General features: G+C 35.2%; 1 protein-coding gene across 1 annotated transcript in view; it reads right to left on the bottom strand.

Annotated features, from left to right (window-relative positions):
* The window catches only part of SYCP1 (synaptonemal complex protein 1), a 128,305-nt gene that overhangs the window by 78,214 nt on the left and 35,857 nt on the right, over positions 1–14,234 (bottom strand). The window contains exons 11-13 of the mRNA XM_077767835.1: positions 4,937–5,031; positions 4,261–4,445; positions 2,745–2,812 (exon numbers count right to left, since the gene is read on the bottom strand). Coding sequence (XP_077623961.1) covers positions 2,745–2,812; positions 4,261–4,445; positions 4,937–5,031 — 348 coding nt within the window. The remainder of the gene's footprint in view (positions 1–2,744; positions 2,813–4,260; positions 4,446–4,936; positions 5,032–14,234) is intronic.

Raw genomic sequence — 14,234 nt, 5'->3', positions numbered from 1 at the left:
TTGTTCCCCAGTCTGTGTTTTTTCTCTTGTTCAAATACTATCCTATGCTACCACAGCTCTGTTTCTCTTCCTTTTGTCTGTCCACAGAAGGGGATCCCTCACCTCCATTCCTACGCTGCCTGTTTTATCTCTTCCAGTTCTCAATCATACACTTATGGCCCTCCACATTGTCCCTGTGGGCCCCTGGAGATCTCAGACTTATATTTTCAAAGGAACACTCTAGCATAAGTGCAGACAATGCACAAAAGGGAGACAAGACCGGAAACAAAAATACTGAGTATCAAGCTATTACAAATAGTACTGGTCAAAGAATGTGGTCCACACCTAATGCCAAGATATAAAGGGTAGCGCAGGCTTTCTCTGAGCAGTGCACAGACAAAAGTGGTCTTCATGTGGGTCAGTGACTAAGACTGCTGAGGGGATAATGAAGGCAAATGGAAGAATACTCTAACCAAGATGTGAGCCTAAGAAAATACAATATACCATCAAGGAAGAATGCACAGTATAATCAGGAAACATATTAGTAAGAATAAGGGCTATTGCACCAGGAAAAAACTTTATGAAAATAAGGCAAGGCAAATAGAAGACTAATAAACACAACAACGGATGAACGAAGATAAAGACAAATGAGAAATGTAATCAAAGCATTGTTTTGATGACTAATCTGCCAAATACAATTTGTGTTCCATTACGTTACTCACGTGCATCCCTCTGGTAGGCTAAGAGAACGTGTTGGAATCTTAAAACCAGGAAAGAAGAAATAAAGACTAGAACTATTTTAGATCTGTGGAGGTGAACAAAGATTGGAAAGATTTAGGGGTGCCTGGGTAGCTCAGTTGGTTAAGCGTCCAACTCTTGATTTGGCTCAAGTCATGATCTCATGGTTCATGAATTCAAGCCCTGTATAGGGCTCTGCACTGACAGCACAGAGCCTGCTTGGGATTCTCTCTCTCTCTCTCTCTCTCTCTCTCTCTCTCTCGGCCCCTTCCCTACTTGTGTGCATTCTCTCTCTAAATAAATATGTTTAAAAAAGATTCAAAAGATAGAGTTAAATTAGTTAGATTTTATGAGCTAGCCAGCTAGATATTAAAAGTTAGAAACCAGAGGACTGGATAACCAATTAGAAGTGAAAGGTAAGGGAAAAAGAACAGTACAGAATATCATCCAAGATTTTGATTTTGAGAACTATACTATTAACTAAAGAAGGAAATAAGCTAATGTCATTGTTAACGCTGCTCTCCTACACATAATGCTTTACACATTCCACCATTCTCTACAACTGCCCAAAGCCTCTTTATACCATAAAGTCTACTTTTCAAATCTACCTCTTCTATAAAATCTTTTCTAATTCTGCAGTCCACATTGATACCTTTGGCTTCCTCTTGTCATCAGCATTAACACATCTCCATCAGTAACAAATCTGTGAGCATTCACCCCAAATATATAAATATGTATATAACACAAATACTTATACAGTGTATAAAGTTTTAAAATATATATATGTATACTATACTATTCATTATAAAATATATGCAAAGAATAAAATAGAAAAATAAATTCTAATATTCCCTTCCCTTATCTTAATAGAATTCTTGCTCATCCCCTCATTTTGGAAACATTGCTCTAATGATTTTATGTGTTTAACCTTCCTCTCATTAAATTAGAGATTTCTCTATTATGAGAAAAAAATCACCTTATGCATTTGATTTGTTAATCTGACAATAACAGCCACTTAATTTCAATATCAGACTGAACTGTTACAAATAAATATCCATTAAAGATATTTTAAGGACTAAAATTATACAACATTCAATTGAATAATTCTAAGAAAGTAGGCATATGCAGGGATTTAAAATACTACATTATGCTTTGAAGGAAGATTTAAAAATTAGATAAAAATCCATTTACAGTCATTGTAATATAAAATACTACCAAAGAAATTATTTACCACTGGATAATACAACTTTGGAAGCTCAAAGATTGGTTTAGTCTACAGTGGGAAATTAAACATTGCCAAAGGAAAGACATAAATAAGCTTCAAAAGTTCAACCAAACATCCTGACAAGGCAAAATTTCTTACAATTATTTTAATTATATAATTATTCAAACCCAATAATAAGGTTTACAGAATGCTGTATACAATCTAGAAAACACCTGCAAATTCCTGAGTTAATTTATAAAAATAATTCTTTTCACCAAAATTCAAAAACTGTTTTTATATCTTTATAATTCTCCACATCTGTACATATAAGGATTTGAAAATCTGAAATATAGGAGTTAAATTAGGATTAGCTAATTAAAAGGTCATAAATTCACAAAATATCTACAGACTTCTTTCTCTTTTGGCCATGAAACCTGTTGAGTATTAACAATGACAAAACAGGATAGCATTTTCCTATAAATAGTTCATAATTCAACATGACTAATCAATAAAATGTCAAAGTTCAATTAAAATACAACAGACCTTTTCCAATAAGAATTATTAAGGCCTCTAAATCCTAAAGTAAGAAAAATAAACTAGAAACATCTATTTATCTCCTTCCACTTCTAGGCATCTATGAATTGCACAATGGAATGGAATAGTCTTAAGATTTAAAATTTCTGTCTTTGAAAAATCAAATTAAAAGTTACAAAATAATTATTATTGGTAAATGACAGAGGAGAAACTATAATTTGAAATACTATTTACATTTTTATAATAGGCTAATATTATCATGTACATATGTTTATTCTCTAAATCTTACCGAGTTCAGTAGATTTCTGCTGAAGCTCCTTGGTAAGTATTTTCAATTGATCTTCCCTTTTTTCCAATCTTGTAAAACATAGTTTACAATGTAAAATATTCTCTTAAACAGAATTCATCTAGTAACTAAAACTGGTGCAATTTAACAATATATCTTTAACAGATTCCCCCAATTATTAAAAAGTTTTTGAGTACCTACCATGCCATATTAGTATAACACTTCAAAATAAGATCACTATTATTAATCCATAGTTGTATATTAATTATGTTTTCATAAAACCTTAAAGCTTATGGTCACAATTTATCTCTTAGCTACAGAAGATAATCAAGTTAATGTATCCTAGAACTTTAAAAGAGACTGAATATATAACTACTTTTACAGTGAATTCTGCCTTAAAAACAATATAAATGTGAGAATTGGGCAATTCACTTACCTCTTCTAGCTTTCTGCTTCCTCATCTATAAAACTAAGGTAACTGGGGGCACCTGGGTGGCTCAGTGAGTTAAGCATCTGACTTCAGCTCAGGTCTGTCTGCTGCTGATGGGTTTGAGTCCTGCATCAGGCTCTGTGCTGACAGCTTAGAGCCTGGAGCCTGCTTCAGATTCTGCGTCACCCTCCCTCTCCCTCCCCAGCTCATGCTCTGTCTGTCTCACTCTCTCAAAATTAAATAAATATTTAAAAACATTTTTTTCAAGTGAGGTAAATGGAACAGATGACATTTAAGGTCACTTACAATTTCAAAATTTGAAAATCACCTAAAAGACCAACAAAGAATATATAAGATGAGCTAAAGCAGAAAAACTAGCTTTTCTTCCACCACCATACACAAGCAGTAGAGCAGAAATACTACTAGGTCCAGGTCATGAATTCACAGAAAAGCGTGTTCCTGTTTTTCATCCTATTAGATTTCATAAACCCTAATGCTAATGGGACAAAAATAATTACAGGGGCCTCATAACACAGCTTTAAAAATACACATATAAAATAGTGTAAACAGAGTAAGTTTTTAATTCAAGTTTTGGACAAACTGTTATTTAGACAAGATTCAAATGAGTATTTTATATATAATCATGTTTATTAATTCATTAATTAATAAAAGTGTTTTGAGAACCTACTCTATACCAGGCTAGTAACAAATTTTATACATCAGAAAGGTTACAGACCCCAGTAAAACAAACCCACAACCTGGGAAGTTATTTCTATGAAGCTAATAATAATCCACAGTTTAATTAAATATGTCCTATCACTGTATCAGCACTTGTTAGCTTCTCTAATATAGCCTGACTCTGTGGCAAAGTATACATGGGAACTATCCTAAAGAATACCTGCTATCTTTTCTCAGGATACCTGCCTACCTAATACAAACTTTTAAAACTGTATTTCCATTTTATAAATTAAAAAAGAGACTTGGTTACAGATATTATAGGAATTAGAAGTCAGTTGACAATAAATAGAATATACAATGAATACTGGAAATAAATTGTTTTTATCCATCTAAATAAAAAAATAGCTTTACCTTTGCTGTTCTGTTGTCAGTAATTCTTTCAAGCTGCAGACAGAAGTTTTAAGTTCAGTAACCACAAATGAATGAGCAGCTTCAGCTTTATTAAATTCTTCCATTTGAGCTTCGTTTTCTCCAGTGAGCTGATGTATTTTTTTTGTTGCTACCTGTAAATCTTCCTCTAAAGCCTTCTGAGTAATCTAAATGAAATAAAGTACAAAACAAAAGCTATTATCCAAGGGCCTTAAGAAAAAAAAATGAACTCATCTGCTTTTGCCACCTCTCCTCCCTTCTTATCCTATCACCCTTCTCCATTACCCCACCCTGGCCAATTTCAATGCCATTTCAGTATTCCTACTTCAATTCACCATTCTCCCAAAGCCAACCTATAGTCCCAACCTCCCAATTGAGTCTTCTTATTCTTAGCCCGTAGTGTTCTTTCGATTTTTATAACTACTGTAGCAATTTTTGCCTGAATCACTCTGTTGGTACTTAGCAGAGTCTTGTAATTTATATTTTTGATGTGTTTTTATCCAATGTTTCTAATTAAACTATAAGCATTTTGTAGGCTGGGGTTTTATCTTCTCTGTTTAAAGTTCTGGATCCTTATACATAGTATTAGCATTTGATTATGTATTTATTGATTCATAGTGTGAGGCTTATCACACACTAATCAGTTTTTAAATCATACCGCACTTCTTTGCAAAGACATTTTAATGTCTTCTAATTCTGATGTCAAACAGTCCTGCTTCTCATTTGATTCTTTTAAGTCTTCATTCTGTAATTCTAAAAAAGAGAGTTGTGGATTGGTAATACTTAATAAAAAAATACATATTGAGAAAACAAATTATTTGTTACAACTACTTTTTTTCCTCCATGAGATGCTCTAAAAAGAAGGATAATTATGCAAGTATAGATGCACTGATACTGGCCATCATCTACTTTTTATTGACTTTTCAAGATTATTAACTCCCAAGCACTCAACAGTAAATATATGAGAATGTTTGATGCTACATTTTAAAAATAGGTAAACAATGGAAACAATCTAAGTATTCAATAGGAGATAGATTAAATTATGATGGTATATACACACAATGACATACCATGTAACCATTTTATATAATGGACTTTATTGATTCCTAATTTAGATACATATTCACAAAACATTACAGAATAAAAAGGGCAAGTATGAAAGGTATTTACAGAAATAATGCATGTGAAAGGAAACAATACAAAAATATTACAAGTAACTTATCTCCTAATGGTGGAATTATTTGATACTTTATTTTTATCATTGCCCATCTTGATTTTTAGAGTTTTCTAAACTACTACATTTACATGTTGAAAAACTATGAAAAAAAAGCTTTTGAATCTATAGCCAATGTTTATTAAATACTAAGTGTTAGGTACTAGTCTGTGTGCTTTGTATGTGTGCATTCACTTTTAAACCTCATAAAAACAGTAGGGTGAAAAAAGAAGTTCATGCTCTTCCCTGGGTTCAAACTATTCTATGTCCTCTTCTTAGCTACTTAAACTTGGGCATGATAATAACTAGTCTGTCTCTACTTTTCTCAACTGGAGAAAGAATAATGATAGTTATTCATAATTTGAAGATTTGAATAAAATAATGCAACTTAAAATGTTTAACCACAGCATATAGTCAATAAGTGTCAATAAGAGTTAAAGATTATTATGATAATGATGGTATAAACTAGAAACTGAACATTAAAAATTCATGGTATTTGCAATGCAACTGGGCAAGCAAATAATCAATGATAACTGCTGATGGGCACTCACTCAGAAATTCTGGAAATATATGGAGGGGGGCACTTAAGCCAAAAAGGATCAGTAAAAGTTAGAGGTAAGGGGAGATGGACATAAAGAGGGAAAGTTGAAGGAAGGCTTCCAGAAAGTGACAGCTTAGTTCAAACATTTGAGAGCCAGTAAGAATGAATAAGAGTAATGGAAGCTAGGAGAGGAAGAAATATCACAGACAGGTGAAAGAGCACGTACAAAGACAAAAATGAAAGAGACAAGATGATACATCTATGATGACAGGATGCTACTGAAATACATTTCAACAGCATGAAACAAAGTAGGAGGGAAGAACCATAGCAATTATGATTAGAAAAATAACAAGGACAAGATCATAACAGGATTTATATGACTTGCTCAGACACAGTTCATAAGTCATAAAGACCATGAAAATGATAAAGGATGTTAAACAACGGAATGATGTTTCAGATTTATATTTTTTAAAAGGTCCACTCTGAAAGGTTAGTGATCCACCTCTGAAAACAAAATGGGAAAAATAGATCTGGAGAGAAGAAAATGATTGCCAAAGACTATAATGCTGCAATGGTACTATTTACTATAGTCTAGTAACAAATATCTCCTCTGAGTAATCATTATCACAAACTAGTACTTAGGCATGTGTGAGAACTAAATGTATGTTGCTTGAATGTTCTAAAAAGCTCCAAGCCAAAACTTAATCTGAAATGTCCTTAAGTTCATCCAGGATTCCAGAACTGCTAATGCAAATTTTCCCTGTAAAAATTTACTTCCAATCCAAGAATTTCCACAGGTGGTTACATGACCTCAAAATCACAAGAGAAAACAAAGCACCAGGAGCAGAGTCAGCATAATAAATGAAAGGCATACTTGGATCTGCAAAGATTTCAGATGTTAGAATTACTGGCTGTGGATTAAAAAAAAAAAAAGGCATTGTAACAGTCTTTAAAAACTATAAAAGGAAGATGTCCATAAACTAAATAAAACTTCTAAAAATGACATATATAAAACGGAAACTGAAAATTCCACTGGGGTAATGAGTAGGGTATGTCATTCAAACATTCCTCTAAAAAGGAATAAAAACCCAGGATCAAATATTAAGAATATTAAAATCTTAAGCTAATGACAAAATAGTAAGAAATTGCCGGGACACAAGTGACGGGGGAAAAACAGAAACTTGGAGAAGTTAAGATAAGTACAGAACCCTCTTTTGCCCTGAAGGCATTTACAGATCCTGGCAAAGCGAGACTTTTGATTTGAAATGAGGTGATGAAAAAATGAGGTCAGGAAAAAAAAACATGAAAACCCAAAAAGACTATATAGACAAAGAATCCAAGAACTGGGGCACCTGGGTGGCTCAGTCAATTGAGCGTCCCACTTCTGCTCAGGTCATGATCTTACACTTCGTGGGTCCGATCCCTATGTCAGGCTCTGTGCTGACAGCTGGGAGCCTGGAGCCTACTTCAGATTCTGTGTCTCCCTCTCTTTCTCCACTCCTCCCCAGCTTGTCATCGTGCTCTCTCTGTCTCTCTCTCTCAAAAATAAACATTAAAAAAGAAAAGGAATCCAAGAATGAAACCTCTGTACAATAAGCTACGACACTGTTTATGTAAAGGAAGCAAAAGTAAACCAATCCTCAAGCAGATTTGCAGCCCAGGTTCCCATGACCTGAGTCGTCCAAGGAACCCAAAGCCTTGAAACTGATTTAAGATGGTATCAGGCAGGCAGAATGATCAAGTACATCACAAAAGTAAATGGGAATCTTCCAGGAGGAAGTTATGTTATCCATGTACTAGGTACGCCTTAAATTGTTTCTACAAATAATTTGTTCAAGAAAAATAAGAAGCATGGAGTCAAAGACAACAGAGCACATAAAACTATCAAAATAAAAAAAAAAGAATGAGGCTCACAAACATTTAAGTAAAGAATTATCAAAATCAAACTATAAAACCACTATTTTTAGCATATTTAAAGAAAAAATGTTAAAAATAATAAAAAGCCACATAAAGTAGAATGGCAGATTTGAAAAATAAGAATAATTCTTAACATAAATACCCTAATTACTGAAAATAAAATGTAAGGGTTGATAATAGTAGAGGAGAAACAAATGAAAGAGAATTAGTGAATAAAATAGATTAAAAGAAATCATCCAGAATAAAGCACAAAAAGGCAAAACTGAAAGCATGAAAAACAGTAATAGTCACAGAAGACATAGTTAGAAAATTAACAGTTTTTAAACTCAAAGTTCCAGTAGAGAAAATAGAACAGAGCAAATACATTTGTTTTTTGTTAGTTTGTTTACAAATAGTTTATTGTCAAGTTGGTTTCCATATAACACCCAGTGCTCATCCCCACAAGTGCTCTCCTCCATGCCCATCTCCTCCCTCCCCCAGAGCAAATACATTTGAAGAAAGGCAATAATAAGGGACACTAATTTTCAGATGTAAGCTATAAAATAAAACCCATTATCTTCTATAAAACTGAAAAAGCTAACAACCAAAGGCAAAGAAAATCTAAAAAGCCACACAAGAGGGAAAAGATACCTCATCTTCAAAGGTTCAACAGTTACATTGACAAATGACTTCTTAAAATCAACAAAAGCAGCCAAAAGAAGCAGGTTGATACCTCCAGTGTGCTGAGAGAAATTTCTAGAAGTGACCGTGTGCAACCTAGAAATACATATCATGCAAAAATAGCCTTTACAGATGCAAATGAATAAACAAATTTTCAAAGCAAATGGAAGACAAATTGTCACAAGCGTATGCTCATTAAAGGACATTCCAAATATTCCTCTTTAAGGCAGAAACAATATGATCCAAATGAAAGATCTGAGATTCAAAGAAAGAATTAAGAACAAAGAAAGAGAAAAACACATAGGTAAAACCAAACACTGTCTATATAAAACAATACTAAACCTCTTTATAGCATTAAAATATACAACAAAAATAGAAGAGATAAAACTAAATGGAATTATTGTTCTCAAGTCCTTGAATAACCCAGAAAGGAAGTAAATGTATTAACTTTACTTTGAAAATAATCCATGTTGTCATCTCTTCAGTAACCCCCAAATAAAAAATGGAAACAAACTGCAAAGTAGTCAAGTGAACAAAGTGGAATAATAAAAAATAATGAAACTAGGACTTCCAGGAAGATGGAATAGATATACTTTTTCCTATTCCATCCAAATACAACCAAAACCCCTTGACTTTATATGTAAAACAAATGTAAGAGAATTTGAAAGATGACAAGTAGAAAGCAGACTGACTTGAGACCTCTAGATCTAAGAAACAACATAGTGGTAATAAGACCCTGAGGCAAAGCGAGTGTTGTTTGGACTTTTTTTGCTTTGGGATTTTGTTTTGTTTTGTGTTTATGTGCCTAACATATCCTAATCTTTGGGCTGAAGAAGTCTAGAAAACACCAAAGTCCCCACATGAAAAAGCTCTGAAAAGTCTGCTCTCTTTAGCAAAAAAGACAAGAAGGGACACCTAGCAAGAGTCTATACCAGACAAACATGACGGGAAAAAATGTGACCACCATCCTACCCAAGCCATCAAAGGCCGCATGGTGAGCTGAGGCTTCCAACCTAATGAGGCTGTGGTGAGGCACTAATACAACCCCACCATCAAAGTAGTGTCAGATAAGGTCAAATAAAGAGCTGAGCCTTCATCCTCAATAGTGAGTATCCCACTCCCAGTAGTGGCAGTAGAAATTATATTGGGAGATTAGAGGTCTTCCTCCTTCTGTGGTAGGTCCCCCTCTCTAAAGAAAGAAACCTCAAGGCAACCTGGCTATACGTGTATGTGACAACATCCTTCGTGACCTGGTAACATGGGACCATTTAATCAGACTTCCAGTTTCTAGTCCCACATTTCAAGAGCTAAGAAGCACCACTCATCTTAAGGACTAGTATAAAGCTAGACAAACTGAAAAATCAACACTTCTTAGATTCACAAGATCACAGGGCAAACCACTGCCCTCAGAATTAGAGATATTGACAGGAGAATAAAGAAAATCACAACTTACCTGAGAAAAAACTTATAAGCTGACACTTTGTGGGAACCAGTGCTATGGTAGAAAAACCAGAACTCTAATACATAAATTTCTCAAGAATGGACAAGTCTGAGAGTTAAAATAACCACAAAGACCCAGTTCTAACAGGGATCCCCCAATTTTGTGAGTTTTATCACCAGGAGCTCAACCAATTCTCATAATAAATATTGTAGAAAAATTGCCGAGAGAAGGCAAGATGAAGGAGAAACGGGGAACTCAGTGCATTTCGCTCGCACTTCTCAAACAGAGAAGGCCTAAAGCGGACACTGAGCCGCAGGAGTTTGGGAAGAGAAGGAGACAGAGTACAATGAGAAGGCAACCTCGCAGGGCTACCTCAAGAAACAAGCCAAAGTACACATGGTGGAGAGTCCCAAATACCACTACAAGTAGGAAAATAATATAACCAAAGTCTCAACAAGAGAGAACCAAGAGACACCATTCAAAGAACATTTCCTGAATGGACAGGCCCTGGGCAAAAAGCCTTCTTTAATACAGCAGTATTCACAGGTGCAGGGTACATAAGAAGCTTAAACCCACAAGAGACAGAAAGCTTGCCAAAATGACAAAACAGAAGAACTCTCCTCCAAAGAAATTCCAAGAAGAAATGACAGTTAAAGAACTGCTAAAGACAGATATAAGCAACATAACTGAACAAGACTTTAGAACAATAGCCATAAAATTAATCGTGGGGCTTGAAAAAGGCATGGAAGACATAAGAGAAACTATTGCTACAAAGACTATGGAGCTTACAAATAGTTGTGATGAATTTAAAAATGCTATAAATGAGATGCATAATAAAATGGAGGCATCCAATGCACGGATTGAAGAGGCAGAAAGGAGAATAGGTGAATTAGAAGACACAATTATAGAAAAAGAGGAAGCTGAGAAAAAGAGAGATAAACTGATCCAGGAACATGAAAGGAGAGTTCGAGAGCTCAGCGATACAATCAAACAGAACAATATCCATATCATAGGAATTCCAGAAGAGGAAGAGAGAGGGAAAGGCGATGAAGGAACCCTTGAACAAATTATAGCAGAGAACATCCCTAATCTGGGGAAGGAAGCAGACACTGAAATCCAAGAGGCACAGAGAACTCCCCTCAAATGTAACTTGAATCGATCTTCTGCACGACATATAGTGAAACTAGCAAAATATAAAGACAAAGAGAATTCTGAAAGCAGCTAGGGATAAAAGAGCCCTAACATACAAAGGGAAACCTATCAGAGTGGTGACAGACCTATCTACTGAAACTTGGCAGGCAAGAAAGGAATGGCAGGAAATCTTCAATGTGATGAACATAAAAAATATGCAGCCAAGAATCCTCTATCCAGTAAGCCTGTCATTCAGAATAGAAGGAGAGATAAAAGTCTTTCCAAATGAACAAAAATTGAAAGAATTTGTCACTACTAAACCAGCCCTACAAGAAATCTTGAAGGGGACTCTATGAGGGAAATGATACAAGGAACAAAAGGTACCAGAGATACCACTACAAGCATGAATCCTACAGAGAACACAGTGACTCTAAACCCATATTTTTCAGTAACAACACTGAATGTAAATGGACTAAATGCTCCAATCAAAAGACAGAGGGTAGCAGAATGGACAAAAAACCAAGATCCACCTATTTGCTGTCTACAAGAAACTCATTTTAGACCTGAGGACACCTTCAGATTCAAAGCGAGGAGATAGAGAAATATCTATCATGCTACTGGAAGTTAAAAGACCTGGAATAACCATACTTCTATCGGAAAAACTGGACTTTAAAGTAAAGGCAGTAACAAGGGATGAAGAAAGGCATACAGGGTCTATCCATCAGGAAGACCTAACAATTATAAATGTCTATGTACCAAATACGGAAGCACCCAAATACATAAAACAATCACAAACAAAAACAATCATATGGATAAGAATGTGCTAATAGCCGGGGACTTTAGTACTCCACTTTACAGCAATGGATAGATCAACTAGACAGAAACTCACTAAAGAAACAATGGACTTGAATGATACATTGGACCAGACAGATTTGACAGATATATTTAGAACTCTACATCCTGAAGCCAGGGAATTCACTTTCTTCTCAAGTGCACATGGCACGTTCTCCAAGATAGATCATAAAGTGGGACATAAAGCAGCCCTCAATAACTATAAAAGAATGGAGATCATACCATGCACACTATCAGATCACAATGCTATGTTTAAAATGTACCACAGGAAAAAGCCTGGAAAACCTCCAAAACCACGGAGGTTAAAGAACACCCTAGATAGAATGAATGGACCAATCAGGCAATTAGAGAAGAAATTTAAAAATATATGGAAGCAAATGAAAACGAAAATACAGCAATCCAAACTCTATGAGATGTGGCAAAGGCAGTCCTAAGAGGAAAGTACATTGCACTCCAGACCTATTTCAAGAAATTAGAAAAAGCGCAAGTACAAAATCTAACAGCACACCTAAAGGAACTAGAAGGAGAGCAACAAGATCACCCCAAACCCAGTAGGAAAAGAGAAATAATAAAAATCAGGGCAGAGATAAACAATAGAGAATGCAAAAAACAGTTGAACAGCTCAATGAAACCAAAAGTTGGTTTTTTGAAAAACTAAACAAAATTGACAAATCTCTAGCCAGGCTTCTCAAAACGAAAAGAGAGAGCACCCAAACAGACAAAATCACGAAAAAAATGTACTTATTACAACCAATCCCTCAGAAATGCAAGCAATTATCAGGGAATACTATGAAAAATTATATGCCAACAAACTGGACAACAGAAAAATGAACAAATTCCTAAACACACACTCACTACCAAAATTCACATGGGAAGAGATAGAAAATCTGAACAGACCCATAACTAGTGGGCCTAAATAAGAGCCCTGGGCCAGATGGCTTCCCTGGGGAATTCTACCAGACATTTAAACCAGAGTTAATACCCATTCTTCTCAAGCTGCTCCAAAAAACAGAAATCAAAGGAAAACTTCTGGACTCATTCTACGAAGCCAGCATCAGTTTGATTCCCAAGCCAGAGACCCAGCAAAAAAAAAGAAAATAACCAGAGGCCAAATTCGCTTATGAATATGGATGTGACAATCCTCAACAAGACACTTGCAAATCGAATCCAACAGCACATGAAAAGAATTATCCACCATGATCAAGTGCGGCTCATTCCTGGTTACAGGGCTGGTTCAATATTCGCAAATCAATGTGATACATCATATCAACAAAAGAAAAGATAAAATCCATATAATCCTGTCGATAGATGCAGAAAAAGTATTTGACAAGATACAGCATCCCTTCTTAATAAAGACCCTTGAGAAAGTCAGGATACAAGGAACTTACTTAAACAACAAAAAGCCATCTATGAGAAGCCCTCAGCTAACATCATCCTCAATGGGGAAAAACTGAGAGCTTTCCCCCTGAGATCAGGAACATGACAGGGATGTCCGCTCTCACCACTGCGGTTTAACATAGTGCTGGAAGTCCTAGCATCAGCCACTAGACAACAAAAGGAAATAAAAGGCATCAGAATTGGCAAAGAAGAAGTGAAACTTTCACTTTTCACAGACAACATGATACTCTGCATAGAAAACCCGACAGACTCCATCAGAAGCCTACTAGAACTGATCCATGAATGCAGCAAAGTTGCAGGGTACAAATCAACATACAGAAATCAGTTGCATTGTTATACACCAATAATGAAGCAACAGAAAGAGAAATCAGGAAACTGATTTCCATTCACAATTGCACAGAAAACCATAAAATACCTAGGAATAAACCTAACCAAAAATGTAAAAGATCTGGATGATGAAATCTATAGAAAACTTATGAAGGAAATTGAAGAAGACACAAAGAAATGGAAAAACATTCCATGCTCATGGGTTGGAAGAATATTGCTAAAATGTCATTACTATCCAAAGCAATCCACACACTCAATGCCATCCCAATCAAAATTGCACCAGCATTCTTCTCTTTAGAACGAACAATTCTAAAATTTGTATGGAAACACAAAAGACCCCGAACAGCCAAAGTAATATTGAAGAAGAAAACCAAAATGGGAGGCATCATCATTCCAGACTTTAGCCTCTACTACAAAGCTGTCATCATCAAGACAGTATGGTACTGGCACAAAAACAGACACATAGACCAATGGAA

This window comes from Crocuta crocuta, unplaced genomic scaffold (genome assembly GCF_008692635.1).
Source record: "Crocuta crocuta isolate KB4526 unplaced genomic scaffold, BGI_CrCroc_1.0 scaffold180, whole genome shotgun sequence".
Taxonomy (NCBI): Eukaryota; Metazoa; Chordata; class Mammalia; order Carnivora; family Hyaenidae; genus Crocuta; species Crocuta crocuta.
Note: the sequence above shows the minus strand (reverse complement) of the source record. Positions and strands in the feature narration are given on the sequence as shown.